Here is a 15,557-nt window from a genome sequence, read left to right as displayed (position 1 = left end):
TTTTGCACGTCTCCGATGCCGGGCGGCTCAAAGTAGATCCATAGCGTACAAGTAACGAGTACGAGTATATTTCGCTAATCGAAATGGCTGTCTTCCTCATGTCATACAATTCGACGCCAGGATGAGTTTAGTGAGAGCAGTGATACTAATCTGGATAGGTAGATTTCCGCACTTTAAGTTCTCTTCGAGTCTATTAAGGGAGTAGGTAGGGAATACCCTTGTACGGAGGTTGCCACCGAAAGTCCTGAACATTAGGGTTAGGGCTTCAAAACCCTTGGCATTCTTAGTAAATATCTTGAATATCTTGAATATCAATGCTTTGCATAGTAGCGACATCACTGCTATATATATAGAGTGTATGTATATGAAGTACATAGTAGCGATATTACTGCATGCATACGGGGTATATAATTGCGATATTACTGTGTGCACAGTAGCGATAGCAGCGTATGCCTAGATATATTGTCGAAGTTATTCGTTTACGAGGCGGTAACGAGTATCGAGAGGGTCGTAAAGGAGGGGATAAGCGGCCCTATGATCCAGCTGACCGAGCAAATCAGTATATACGTAATTATATAAAATATCGTATGTAGATTATGAAGCTATTCAAGAAATTTGCTAAAATGCTAGAAATGCCAAGAATGCCAAGGGTTTTAGCGCATGTTCAGGACTTTCGGTGGCAACCTCCGTACGTACTGTGATACTTCAAGTAGGTTTCAAGCCCTAAGGTAAAGAAAGTACTTTCTTTGGGTACATGTAGGTAAGCCGAGGTCGACTTACGTTTCAGGCCCGTCCATCCATTGCCCCACTTCGCCCCAGCAAAACCTGCAAAGTGTTAAAGTGCAAGCTGAAGCTCAAGCTAAAGTACCTTAGCCTCCTCGGCTCCTTCCGCTTGTCAGACAAATCTTAAGTAAAGGTTAACGTACGCCTCTTTTGATCTGTACCAGTCTTCTTCATCTCTTCACCTCTTCGCTGGAGACACCTACCTTCTCCCCACCATTACCATGTACGCCGAAGCAGCCAGTGTTTATCCTCCCTTAGAAGGTCGTCCCATCAAGGATACAATATGCCTTTTCGACGTCGATAACACCCTCACCCTGGCCCGCCAAAGTGTTTCTCCCGAGATGCTCCAAGTCCTGTCCGTCCTTCGTCACAAATGCGCTATAGGCTTCGTTGGTGGCTCTAACCTTGTCAAACAGCAAGAACAGCTCGGAACGCCCTCCATACCCGTCATTGGCCTCTTCGACTTCTGCTTCGCTGAGAATGGCTTAACGGCGTATAGGTTGGGGGAGCAATTGGCGAGCAATAGCTTCATCGGATGGCTGGGCCAAGAAAAGTACAAGCAATTAGTCAACTTTTGTCTGAGGTACATTGCGGACATTGAGTGTCCGGTAAAGACTGGAACGTTCGTTGAATTCAGGTACGTGGTGATGCAGCTTGCCGTGCCCGCCTAGGCAGATTCTATTGATGGGGACATCCTCTCAACCTATTCACCCACGCTGACGCTATGCTTGGCCACACTGAAGGAGTGGCATGATCAACGTCTCACCAGTCGGCCGTAACGCCAGCATCCAAGAGCGCAACGACTATGAAAAGTACGACAAACAGCATCAGATCCGTGCCAAATTCGTCGAAGCTTTGAAAGAAAAATTCGGTGACTTCGGCCTTACGTACGTTGGCCTCTGCTGTTATCCACTTTTGTAGATAGGCTGATATCTACTATTATAGCTACTCAATCGGCGGACAAATTTCCTTCGATGTATTTCCCACTGGCTGGGACAAGACTTACTGCCTGCAACATCTAGAGACGGAGAAGTCTCTCAGTGGTGTCGATTACTCGACCATCCATTTTTTCGGCGACAAAACATACCAGGGTGGAAATGATTATGAGATCTTCGAAGATAGCAGGACGGTTGGGCATAGTGTTGATAATCCGGACCATACAATGAGGGTACTGAAAGAGCTATTCGATCTTTAGGCAGAGGGAAAGGGGGGACGGGTCGAAGTAAAAGTCATCGTGCTAGGAGACTGATAACGACGACTTGTCAAAGCTTCTCATTGAGCTTGGTTAAATGACAATAGAGTATAGAACGTGGGATATTAGATTTCTCTGGCTCTCTTCTAGCATGGCGGTGCCCAAGAGTGGCTTGACTTACGCAAAAAAGTGATTACTTCTACGGTCAAAGCATCTCATTCTCACCCGGTACTCTCTTGCCAGCTCTTTGAGATCTTCTCGCTCTATCCGGAGCTTTTGTCCTTAACCCCCCAATTTAAAGCCCATGAGATGTTATTCGCCACGGCATTTCCTTCCGCTATATAGTCTCCAGATATTGCCCAACGACATCACCCACCATCAACGCAAAACAGGGTAAATTCCTTGGTTTAGCAAAAATCGCGAGAATCATTGCACGTTGTTGAGTTCACCGTGATCATACTATCATTGACAGCACTAACCCTATATCGCTGTACTAATCCAGCACATCACATGAGCAAACGCCAGGCACCCAGGATCAGTGCAGCTGTTCCTGTACATACACCCCTAATAGATAGTTAGCGTAAGCCGTGCATTTCGTGATAACCCTATCGCTCTCATTGTCTTGGATTGGTGACCTACATTAGCCACTGCAAAGTACTGAATTTGACCCCTTCCACCCTCTCCCTGAGGCCTGCAACCTCTTGCTCTATCCTTGTCTCTGTCTCCTTGATCTTTAATTCCTGTCCCTTGGCTTCCTCCCTGATTCGACCCTTCTCAAGATTCAAATCTAGTCTTACACTTGCCTGAGCACGGTTCACTTCGTCACGAAGTCTGGAACTGAGCTTCGCCAGATCATTAGACAGTCGTTCATGCGAGGCCAGAGTCATGGATGTGTCGCTAGAATCGAGGGCCAGAAGCTCGGAGCGAAGTTTCGTGAAGTCGACCTTTTGTGTATAGGTACTTCGATCGGCATCTGCGAGTGTTAGTGACGGCTTGGCTGGTGCTCCGGACTGGAGAATTGGAGACCTTCTCGTAGGACCATGGTGCGCGTTAGGTTTTGGATGGATTCTTCAATGACATCTGAAAGCACGAGCATCATGGCTTTTGACTGCTCCTCCGAGAAACCTTCATCCTTAAGACGTTGCACAAATTTCAAAGTGTCGAAGTGATGGTCGCGAAAGCGGGTTGGGGTTGTTGAGAAGCATTGCGGGTGATTATGTGGAACGTAGGAGTATCTTGCGAGTGGTGGACCTTGGCGATTAGAAACCAAAGGCGAAAAGTTGTATTGGTTGTGTTTATATCTCCGTGCTATTGATGAGACAAAGCGGGTGGGCTTGTTCCGAGGCGCGGAACCCTTAGTAGGAGGATGTATTCGAGACGCAACAGCCAAAGGTGAGGGGCTCGAAGCCTTCCACGAAAGCTGCGGTAGCAGGAAACGCGGTATTGTAGCAGGACTAGGACCCATGATGGAAGCACCTTTGCAAAGATCTTTTTACTCATAAGCTGGGTGATCAAGTGCATTCCTTCAACTTTCAGCTAGGGAGCTCGATTTGATTGCCTTTAGCGTATGTCAAAAATTGTAAAAAACCAAGTGACGTTATATATTCGTTAGAGGATATAGTGGAAACATTACATACAGAAGATTCAGAATACGACTCTATTCCAGTATCTGAAAGTTATGAAGGAAGAACTATGTGATAAATCTAGAAAATAGTCCATTCCAGATGGACCTTTCCTCGTCAAGCCAAAAATAGAATTCAATATAGGGGAAAATCAACTACCAAATCTCGAGATTATTATATATAATTTTATATTATAATTTAAAGAGAATAGTTTAAATAGCTATTAAAAGCTTTTAGAAATTAAAGCTATATAAAAATCGCTTAATAGTAAGTCTAATTATCATATCTAAGCTTAACTACTATACTATAAATTATCTTCTTAAAGTCTATATATCCCGTAATCTTTAAGATATAGAATCTATTTACTTATTAATAAACTCTTAATTATTAGTATTTTATTCTTCTTATAGAAGCTTCTTTAGCGAGTCTTTATTCTAATATAATCGCTTACTAGTATACTATTTTAGCCTTTATTAATAATTCTTAATAGAGGCGAGATTTAAGATATTATAATAATTGTAGAAGACTTTCACCTTTATTTTTGAAATTACTTAATTATAATATTATTCTTTTTAACTAGATCTTTCTCGAAATCTTTATAATCTAAAGTACTATTCTATTTTAATAGAAATCTATTCTCTCTTTTAATTCATTATTATAGATTAAGTTATGATGTAGAAAGAAGATGAATTCTTACTATCTAGAAATCTGCTTTAGTAGAGAATACTTGAAGACGCTAATATATATTTAATCTAGGCTCTTTAAGTCTTTTAGACTTAATAGAAATAGCTCTATTAGAGATTTTTATAGAAGACTTTTATAATACTATATTAGATATTAATAAAGAAAAAATAAATTAATATTCTTATTAAGAAAATAGTAGAAATAGACGCTTTATTAATATAGTAAATATATAAATTAAATATATAGTAAGTAGTAAAAGTCTTTCGTCTTAGACTTTAAGAGTTTTTTTTATTAATTTAAAAAATAATTTAATATAGATTATTATCTAATTAGTAAAGTCTTATATAATTTTTCTCTTTCTCTTTTAGATATAGACTATAATATTTATATAGATTATAATACTTATATAATTCTAATACTCTTATTTATCTTTTATTTAATAGATAAGATAAATATTAATTTATATTTATAATTATCTATTAGCTTTATTATATTAAGTAAGTTTTTAATTATATATTATATATTATATTTATAGCTCTAATTCTTTTAATATAATAAATACTTAGACTTTTTATATATAATTCGTTTATTTATAATTATTTTAATTTCGAAGTTATCTCCTTTATTATAAATAAATAATAATTCTATATTAACTCTTATTCATAAATCTAAACGCCTTTAAAAGCTTCGAATTTACTGCTATAATATATTATTATAAATAGAATTAGGTTTCTAAAAGCTTAAGTAAAATAGCGCGAATAAACGTTTAATCAATTATATTCTTAAGCTGGTACTTAAATATAGCTAAATATAACTACTAATCTATAAAGTTAGAAATTGCGGGTATAATATAGGTTGTAAAAAAGATTTAATATATAATCAAATCTAGTCTAAAGTTATTAATAATAGTCTACACTAATTATTTAGCTGCGGTTCTTATTTCTAAATAAATTACGCTTAATATTACTAGTATCAATAAACTTAATCTTCGCTTAATTCGTATATCTTAATATCTTTTAATATTTAATCTTAAACTCCGCTATAAGATAGATAAATTTAATATTATATTTAACGCATTATCGTATTTATTATAAGCTTCTATTATATAATTTACAAAGTCTAAGAAAGTACTCGATATATTATATAAGAGTATAAAATACTAATCGAAGTTTTTAAGTATTATATTTATCGAGTTAGTAATAGTCTATTATATTACTCTTATAGAAATATTAGATAATTTTAAATAGCGGTTAAAGTAAGAATATATTAAGAATCTTTATTAAGAAAGATTTCTATAGATATTAAAGTCTTTAGTAGAGAATATTATTATTACGCTAGTAGCTATAATATTATTAACTTATACTATCTAAGTAGAGTCTATAAAGCGTATCTCTAGAATTTCATTTATATTAAGAGAAGGTCTTATCTACTATATCAACGGCGAGAATAGATCTTATAGAAGACTATTTCTTAAAGACGACGCTTATTATAGATTATTAGTATAAGTATTATTAATATAAGATCACCTCTCATAATAAGCTTTTTAATTATCTTCGAGAAGAGTATTAAAAAAAGTCTTTTATAAGTACTACTTCTTTTATAAGTATTAGTAAAAATCTTATTATAGATACTTTAATCTTTAAGTCTAGAAAGTCTATTATAGAGTTTCTTATTATTTTCTTAATATCTAAATCTATATTAAAGATCGAATACGCCTTTCGAAATTATTATTATATCGTTATTTATATTAATTAAAAGCTAGTAGATAAAAAGAAGAAGTCTTATATTAACGCTGGCTATATTATAACTATAACTAATTATACTTTTATTTCTACTTCTATTAAAGTTAAGAAAATAATTATTAAGATCTCAATTTAAAGTCTAGAATTTAAGATCTATTATTTTAATAAATATATAATTCTTATTTTTTATATAAAAGACGTGCTTCTAGATAGCATATATACCTTTATTTAAATTATTTAAGAGATTTACGTTGTTAATAATTTTAAGATTAATATATTAATTAGAGTCGATATTCTAACGCTAGAATAAATAGTTATCGATTTTACTATTTAATTTATTAAGATAGATAATTATCGAGATATAATTATATCTATAAATTCACATACCCGCTTTAAACCTATTAAGCGGACCGTAAAGTTATTATCTCATATAATTCTATCTTCTTATATTACGATATAAGTATTAGTAGCTTATACTAGCGAGCTATTAATAGATAGAGACTTACTCTTTAAATCGTAATACTTAATATTATTAGATTATATTAGAGAAGTCTACGTCTATATAATAGATATATCTTTTTAAGTAGTTTAAGTAAGAAACGATATCGATTTATTTATCGTTATTTCTTATAAGATATAACTAGATATACTAGGCGAATATAAATAAGATAAATACTTTTCTATCGAAGTATATTATGCTAATCTCGCTATTATCGAATAAAGAAACTAAAAGACTAAGTTAATACGCGATATTATTATAATAGTAACTACTATAATAGTAATAGTAGTATTCGATCTTTAGACTAGTCTATAAAAGTCTATCGCGAATATCTTATTCGATAGTATAGCTATTATTATCGACTTATTTTTAGAATATATTATACTAAATAAAGTAACGATTTATGAGAAGTCTAAAGTAGTAGAACTCTTAGTATATTTACTTAATGAGTATTAGAATCTTTTTATCGATTAAGATTAAATGGTAGATATATTAGAGAAGAAATAAATATTTATTCTCTTAAAGTTTGATATAATATTTAAATTTGCTAAGGTATACTCGATAAAATAAAAGAATAAGAAAGTTATTAATACTATGTTTGATAAGTTATATAATTAAAAGAAAATAATATAATCTAGATAATCTACGTTATATAGCTACTCTATTTTTGTAATTTGAAAGAATACTTCTAATAATCGTAAGGGATATATTGTAATAAATATACGCGAGCTTAATAAGATAATAGAAATAGATTCTTATTCACTATCGCTATAGTTAGAAATTATAATATTACTATTAGAATATATATATCTATTAATTATAGACGCCGTAAATTAATTTTATTAATTTCTTATAGTATGTAATAATCGTTATAAGTTTATAGTAGTTAGTTATAGAGAATAAAAAGAATCTACTATCGCCTTAATAAGATATAAGAATTTCTCGCTATATATTTAAAGGTAAATAAATACTATACTACGCTTATTTAAAGTCTTTATTAAAGTATTTATAAATAATATTATTATCTTCTTATATACGTTATAAGAGTATCTTAATTATCTTTATTAAATCTTTAAGCTCTTTTATAGTAAGCGAGTAAATCTATTATCTATTAAATTATTTATTAGCTATTTATTAATTACTTTATTAGACTAACGAGTTAATAAATTAGATATATTTATATCTTAGAAGAAAATTTATATAATTATTAATCTACGATTTTTAGAAATATTACGCGATCTTAAAATCTTTCTTAAGCTTATGGAATAGCTTTATTTTTTAATTTCTTATTACGCGTAGCTTATTAATCCGCTATAAGAATAAAAGATTATTCTTACTAAGAGCTTAGGAGTTAGTGTTAAGGGTTTATTACGTAAACGATCTACTATTAGAGTACTATTCTATATCTCTATCGAAGTAGAAGTAAAAGTCTTTTATAAGCTCTAGTAAGCCTTTATTAGCCTCTCTTTTCTAATACATTATAACTTTATAAGACTCTTATTCGTAAATCTAAACGCCTTTAAAAGCTTCGAATTTATTATTATAATATATTATTATAAGTAGAATTAGGTTTTTGAAAGCTTAAGTAAGATAGCGCGAATAGATATTTAATTAATTATATTCTTAAGTTAATATTTAAATATAGCTAAGTATAATTACTAATCTATAAAGTTAGAAATCGCTAATATAATATAAATTATAAAAAAGATTTAATATATAATCAAATTTAGTCTAAAGTCGTTAATAATAACCTATACTAATTATTTAACTATAATTTTTATTTCTAAATAAATTACGCTTAATATTACTAGTATCGATAAATTTAATCTTCGCTTAATTCGTATATCTTAACATCTTTTAATATTTAATCTTAAACTCCGCTATAAGATAAATAAATTTAATATTATATTTAACGTATTATCGCGTTTACTATAGACTTTTATTATATAATTTATAAAGTTTAAAAAAATACTCGATATATTATATAAGAGTATAAAATACTAGTCGAAGCTCTTAAGTAATATATCTATCGAGCTAATAGTAATCTATTATACTATTCTTATAAAAATATTAAATAATTTTAAATAGCGGTTAAAGTAAGAATATATTAAGAATTCTTATTAGAAAAGATTTTTATAGATATTAAAGTCTTTAATAGAGAATATTATTATTATATTAATAGCTATAATATTATTAATTTATATTACCTAAATAAAGTCTATAAAGCGTATTTCTAAAATTTTATTTATATTAAGAGAAGACTTTATCTATTATATTAACGACGAGAATAGATAACGTCTCGGCGTTTTATCTTCTATAAAATAAGAGATATTCGAGTAAACTTATAATCTATTTAATTATAAAGATTATTATAAATACTATAATCGATTATCTTATACGATTTTTATTAAATATCTATTTAAGCGCTTATAAACTTATATAGTATATTATTCTAAATATTAACTTAATTAGATTAAGAGATATAAGCTATATAAATCTCTTATTTTAATTATTACTCTAGCTATTTCTTTTTATACTATAGCTATAAACTTTATTATTATTTTATCTCTTATTAAAGTAGAATATAACTATCTACTTATTATTACGTATAAGATTATTAAAAGAAATCTTCTAATATCGAGAAAGAAGATTTAGATTATTATTTAATAAGCTGAGATAATACTTTATATATTACTATAGTATAACTGGGGCGTATTAAGATATATTATTAACGATCGCGATTTACGTTTTATATTTACTTTCTAAAAGAAGATCTTTAATAGATTATATATTAAGTTTCTAATATCTATAATTTATTATCTATAGATAAATAATTAATTTAAGCGAATTAATTAAATGATAGAGATAGCCTTATATTTTTATCTTATTACAAATTCTAATAATAAATAAAATAAAATCTTACTATATATTTAGACTATTTTTAATAATTCTTCGAGTAATATTATAGATCTAGTATCTAATAAACTATATTATAATTTTAAGATTAATAATACTATAGATATATTACTTACGAATCTCTTAATATCTATAAAAGTCTTTTATAAGCTTTATTTAATTAAAAAAGAAGAGATAAATAATATTATAATATTTTCATCTATTATTATAAAAGTAAGATACGATATAAAGTATTTAGCGCTAAATCTTAAAAAAAAGAATAACGTCTTTCTTAGACTATACTATAAATACTCGATTTTAGATCTTTTAAATAGAAAACTCTTATAATAACGTGTTAATTTCTTTAAGATTTTAATAAAGATTAATTACTTGACGTACCGATTAAAGCTATTATTAATTATACGAATTTATTTAATTATATTAATTATCTAATTAAAGCTAGTTATTATTATTATAATTAAAACTTTAAATTTAGATAAGAGAAGAATTAATATAGAATTATTACTTATCTATAATAAAAAAGATAACTTCGAAGTTAAAATAATTATAAATAAATAAATTATATATAAGAAGTCTAAATACTTATTATATTAAAAGAATTAGAGTTATAAATATAATATATAATATATAATTAAGAATTTATTTAATATAATAAAGCTAGTAAATAATTATAAATATAAATTAATATTTATTTTATCTATTAAATAAAAGATAAATAAGAATATTAGAATTATATAAGTATTATAATTTATATAAGTATTATAATTTACGCTTAAAAGAGAAAGAGAAAAATTACGTAAAACTTTACTAATTAGATAATAATCTATATTAAATTATTTTTCGAATTAATAAAGAAAACTTCTAAAGTCTAAGACGAAAGACTTTTACTACTTATTATATATCTAATTTATATATTTACTATACTAATAAAATATCTATTTCTACTACTATCTTAATAAGAATATTAATTTATTTTTTCTTTATTAGTATCTAATATAGTATTATAAAAGTCTTCTATAGAAGTCTTTAATAGAGCTATTCTTACTAGATCTAAGAGGCTTAAAAAGCCTAGATTAAATATATATTAGCGTCTCCGAGTATTCTCTAATAAAGCAGATTTCTAGATAGTAAGAATTCATCTTCTTTCCATATCATGACTTGGTCCATAATAATATGGTAGCAACACTTTGTCATGGAAAAGCGTGCCTTATCGCTAACCGCAGGGCCAAAAGAGCGTGGACCCCTGCCTGAACAGTAAGAATCCTCTAAAGCACACTAAATCCGTAACAATTGCACACTTCGAAAAATGGCGCATGTCCCTATGCGCTGGCCTACACGCATGTCGTATTTAGGAACCCCCCGGGTGTGACCCCGTAAGCTACTTGTGGCCTGGTGCTCCGCAGGGGATTCGAACACTCCTCCTCCAGGTTATGAGCCTGGCGTGCTGCCAATACACTATGCGGGCCAAGTAACCTATTCAGACTATCCGGGTCACACCCGGAGTCGAACCGGTGTTGCTACCATTTGTCACGGAAAGCGTGCCTTATCGCTAACCGCAGGGCCAAAAGAGCGTGGACCCCTGCCTGAACAGCAAGAATCCTCTAAAGCACACTAAATCCGTAACATTCATTTCTTAATCTCTATCTTTAGAATTTACTCGACATAAACCTTTATTATAATTATCTCATTTATATTACTCGATATAATATATTAAATAATCTTTAAAGTCTTAAAATTCTATTTAATTATAATTTAGCTATATATATAATATCGAAGTTTTTCTAGAGATAAATCTCGATATTAAATATTATTATATCGATATTATATTCTTATTTCACGTTAACGAATAATAATTAATTAATTCTCGAGCCTATAATTAGTATAAAACTTATCGCTATAGCGAATATCGTGAAAATTCTCTAAATTAAATCGATATAGTAGTATTATATCGACCTAATTAATATAATTAGCTTAAATTCTTTAATCTATAAATTACTTTAAAGTAGTCTTATATTTATTATAGTTAAAAGCGTTATATATTATATTTCAAACGGTTTTTAAACTCTTAATATTAAGATCTAGCTCTTAAATCATAATATACTAATTTATACCTTTAATCTTTATTTTCAAGTTCGTATTCTCTAATAATTAATTTATCTAAGTAATTTAAATCTTAATTATCTTATACTTTTAATTCTAAGTTTTATTATAATCTTAATTATAGAATATATATAACGAAGTATTAGATTCGATTATTTTATAATCAAATTATTACTTTATATTAAAGAATTTAAATATATTACGTAGATTCTTAGAAATACCCTTTACGCGTAGATATTAAACTACGTTTTAAACTTTAATCTTCTTAGATATATCGTAGACTTTATTTTTATATCTAGACTTTATTCTAGAATATTTACGACTTATAGTAGTAATATTATATAGTAAAAAGATAGAAAATATGAAATTTTTGATGATTGATTTTCCCTCACATTGAATTCTATTTTTAACTTGGCGAGCTTTCCACAACGTTAGAATCGCAGCGATAGGGAGATCCAGTCAGAAGCTTTTACAGTTCGTATCATACCCCTATATTCTTTAATTATTAGAAAATAAAAAAGTTCCCGCAAGCACCCCCCTCGAACAAAAATTGGAATTTCTTAAATATCTTTACAATCACCAGTCTTTATAATCTATAATTTTTATAATCTTTTCTTATAATACTAAATAATTAATTTTGAGAATTTTAGAAGATTTTAATTTAGATATCGTAAGATATAATATAAATTAAGAATATACGCTTGACGTTGAAAAGTTACCTCGGTTATTCTATAATCGCCAAGACTTATCGAAAAAATCTTAAGAATTTAATAGATTTTTATTTTACTATATAGTAGATAATTAGAATATTCCAAAAATTAAAAATCGTAATCTTTATTACATCTTCTAATAGTTATAAAGTTTTTAGAAAATTATAATTTATCGTTGTAAAGTTATTCCAGAAGTTTCATTTTTCAATTATCGAGAGGGGGGTGCTTGCGGGAACTTTTTTGTTTCCCAATGATTAAGAATATAGGGGTATCTGCGAAATTGACAATGCGGACCAGTTTGGCGCTCGACGAACCTACAGGCTACGAATTAATCGCTCTCCAGTTATATCATTATTTTATCTTGCCTACTGGTCAGGTTTGCACATAGTACGCAGAGCCTCGCAGTGACGAGGCTGATAAACTTCAAAGTTTTGTAACACCAAGTATTGCTGCTTGTCACCATCCCGTCAAGTCCAGTCATTGTGATATCTGCTGTACATCTGGCTCCGTGTCATCGACAAGCATACATTCAAATCCATCTGATCCGCCCACAATTGCGTCCCAAACGCCAGTCGCTAACGACAACTAACAGGAAGCATCACAAGTCTTCTTAGTCACCTTCAGTGATCTCAGCGGTCAAGTCCTTCTCTATACTTAGCTCCTCCAGGCCTGGTTCGTTGCCTAATGTGAGTCCCTTTTCGTTGGCCAAATGCAGGAGACATATAAAGCAATAAGACGTCGAAATGTCAGCCATGGCTTGCTTGGGATACACTTGCTGAAGTTTATTCATCACAGACGTGAACTTCAGGGGGGCTTCGTTAGATTTCGTTGGAGGCTCAGAGGGAGCGGGTGCTTGAGAGGGATTCTGCGCAAATGTCAGACATCGACCGTTGATAAGGAACAGAAACCACGGACCTCTACGAATCCAATGCCTCTCCACATCTCCTCTTTCAATCTTCGCACATCAACCTTTTTCGCTACACGGGCATACTGCACGTATTCTGGCCGTAGCCGTCGACTTTGCGTCACAAGCTGCGTCCCAAAAGCACCTTCCTGGCTTTCTTCAGTGCCGGTCAAGGCACCTGCAATGCCCTGGCTTCCGACCCCAGCATCACCTCCTAAAGCTGGCGAGAACGCTTCTCTAGCGTCCGCAAACTCCTCATCATCGTCTGGAAGACCATTGGGGAAGCCAAGTCCATCGTCTTGGAAGAAATTGGCGTCGTAATTGCCCTGTGGCGCTTCTTCGTCCGGCGAGGCCTGATTTGCTACATTTCCCTTCCGCGCCCAGAACGCTTCGTCCACTTCATTCTCCGGTACTTCTTCTTGCCTTGATGTCGTCCGACCCTTGCATCTCGGTCCATATCTTCGCGAGCCCATCCGCGCTTTAGGTTTGAGAAACAGTCGTAGGAGCTGCCGCGAATTAAAGTGCTTGTCATCAGGTAGGAGGTTCCGCGTCTTAGATTTCCATTGCGTTTTAGGCAAGGAGATAGCCGCGTTGGAACTCGCCGGGGTATACAGCATCTCCGCCAGAGCGGGACTCAGGGGAGATGCGAAGTCGATCTCGAAGGGTTCCTTCTCTTTCCGCTTCGATTGAGCTGGTGCAGAAGCTTTACTGAGGTCTTTAATCCTCCGTATCCTCCAATGCTCTGGTCCAGCCCAATTCTTCCGCAATGCATTGTCGAAATAATTGAGAATATCCTCGTGACCCCCTTCCATTTTCTTGTGGTGCAAGGACACAGCGTATTGATTGTTGTCAGGATCGAAGTCGCCAACCCCTACACCTTCTCCCACTTGGCCTACTCCAATGGCTCCTTCTTCGAAACCTATGTCTCCAAGATACATTTGAGGCTCAATGGCAGCGTTCTTCGCCCATGCTTCACCCCCTTCCCCAAAGCCGGCATCGGCACCGACCTCATACCCGCCAAGAATCCCGTCATCATCTTCGAATCCAGCAACGTTGTCGCCATCAAGAAATATGCCAGTCTGATCGCCGAGGCCCCCAGACACAGGGTTTTGCTTCTCTTGCCGACAGTCTTCCGGTGCTTTCAAAAACGGAATGTCTAAAGACCCAACCGGATTGCCTAGGTCGAGGTTCTTCAGCGAAGGACATATATCTTGTTCATCCAATATTCCTAGGTCGGGAAAGAATTTGACTCCTAGGGCATCGATGTCGATATCGCTCTGCTTAGCGTTGGTTGGTATATCTGGCTGCTCCATCCCGATCTCAGGTGTATCTGCATCATGTTCACCTGCTTCCGCGCCACTTTTCCTCCTAGTGCTGTCGCCTTCCGCACTTGCGTCTCCTGCATCATCGCTACTGTCGAAGACGATCCGGCCAGTGGAGTCGATTGCTAGATGATTGAGAAGCAACCCTTTTGCACCGCCTTCGTCAAAGTCCGCTGAAGCCTTCTTGAAGAGAGGATCCACAGAGAATTCGAGCTCAAACTTCTTCAGCTGCAATGATGTAAAGGATGGTGCTAGTGTCGCCTCTGATGAACGTTGTGTCTGCTGTCCGTTAGTTTCACAATCCGAAGACAAATCATCAAGATCAAGCGCACTCTTTTCCTCGCTTTCTTTCTCACGCCATCTTCGTCTTCCTCGTCTTCTCCACCTTCAGCATCTTCACCCTGTTCTTCACCACGATGCGTCTTTTTATTACCACTTTCCGCCAAGCCGCTCAGCAATTTCCCTGTCTCCGTTGCGACGCTGTCTACTCGGCTCGTGTAAATCTTCACACAGCCATCCAAAGTACAGCTAGCTTTTTGAAAGTTGACACCGTCTCCCTCCTTAAGCAACGACATGTCGTGAAAGTAGTCAATTAGGGCAAAGTTCCAGGAGTTCGTCGCGTTTATCTTATTGTCGGTGGCCATTTTCATCCATTCTTCAAAGTTCGCCAAAATCGGGACTCGCTTTATCGGTGTCATTGCGCTGGCAGCAACAACCGAAAGACCTCCATCTTCGATATTCTCCTTGCCCTTTGCTACCTGGGTCCGAGGAGTTTTGGGACTGTCACTGGCTGCGCCGTCGTAATTGTTCAGCTTTCGCACTGGAGAAGCCGCGGCTTTCAATGAGTTCATCTGTAGATCGTGGAGAGCTTGTCGAGATTGAAGGCGCGCCGCCTTCTCTTGTCGGTCGTCATTGAGGGGGATCCTACAGGGTTCAACTTAGTCCGCTCTTGTCAACCTCAATGTTTCGTACTCACTTTAAGGGCGATTGATTGGCTTGTTTGTGCGGTGTTGTAGCAGTTTTATGATTTGCGCGTGCAGGTTTCACAACCCGAGGCATTATGCTACCAACCCAACTATGTAT

General features: G+C 33.2%; 3 protein-coding genes and 1 non-coding gene across 4 annotated transcripts; 1 reads left to right on the top strand and 3 right to left on the bottom strand.

Annotated features, from left to right (window-relative positions):
- Nucleotides 1-1,004: 1,004 nt before the first annotated feature.
- On the top strand, nt 1,005-1,978 carry HO133_008783 (uncharacterized protein; the record flags this gene model as incomplete). Its single annotated transcript, XM_037299646.1, has 3 exons — nt 1,005-1,420; nt 1,527-1,670; nt 1,729-1,978. 3 exons carry the CDS (start codon nt 1,005-1,007, stop codon nt 1,976-1,978), a joined length of 810 nt encoding a protein of 269 aa, XP_037155647.1.
- A 503-nt stretch (nt 1,979-2,481) lies between these two features.
- On the bottom strand, nt 2,482-3,440 carry HO133_008782 (uncharacterized protein; the record flags this gene model as incomplete). Its single annotated transcript, XM_037299645.1, has 3 exons — nt 2,482-2,539; nt 2,615-2,948; nt 3,002-3,440. 3 exons carry the CDS (start codon nt 3,438-3,440, stop codon nt 2,482-2,484), a joined length of 831 nt encoding a protein of 276 aa, XP_037155646.1.
- Nucleotides 3,441-10,831: 7,391 nt separating this feature from the next.
- Nucleotides 10,832-10,903, bottom strand: HO133_008781. Its single transcript has one exon. It is a non-coding gene; the product is annotated as a tRNA-Met (tRNA).
- A 1,955-nt stretch (nt 10,904-12,858) lies between these two features.
- On the bottom strand, nt 12,859-15,533 carry HO133_008780 (uncharacterized protein; the record flags this gene model as incomplete). Its single annotated transcript, XM_037299644.1, has 4 exons — nt 12,859-13,113; nt 13,164-14,753; nt 14,807-15,398; nt 15,451-15,533. 4 exons carry the CDS (start codon nt 15,531-15,533, stop codon nt 12,859-12,861), a joined length of 2,520 nt encoding a protein of 839 aa, XP_037155645.1.
- Between the last annotated feature and the right edge of the window lie 24 nt (nt 15,534-15,557).

The sequence above is a fragment of the Letharia lupina genome (genome assembly GCF_014066315.1).
Source record: "Letharia lupina isolate WasteWater1 chromosome Unknown contig_5, whole genome shotgun sequence".
Classification (NCBI taxonomy): Eukaryota; Fungi; Ascomycota; class Lecanoromycetes; order Lecanorales; family Parmeliaceae; genus Letharia; species Letharia lupina.
Note: the sequence above shows the minus strand (reverse complement) of the source record. Positions and strands in the feature narration are given on the sequence as shown.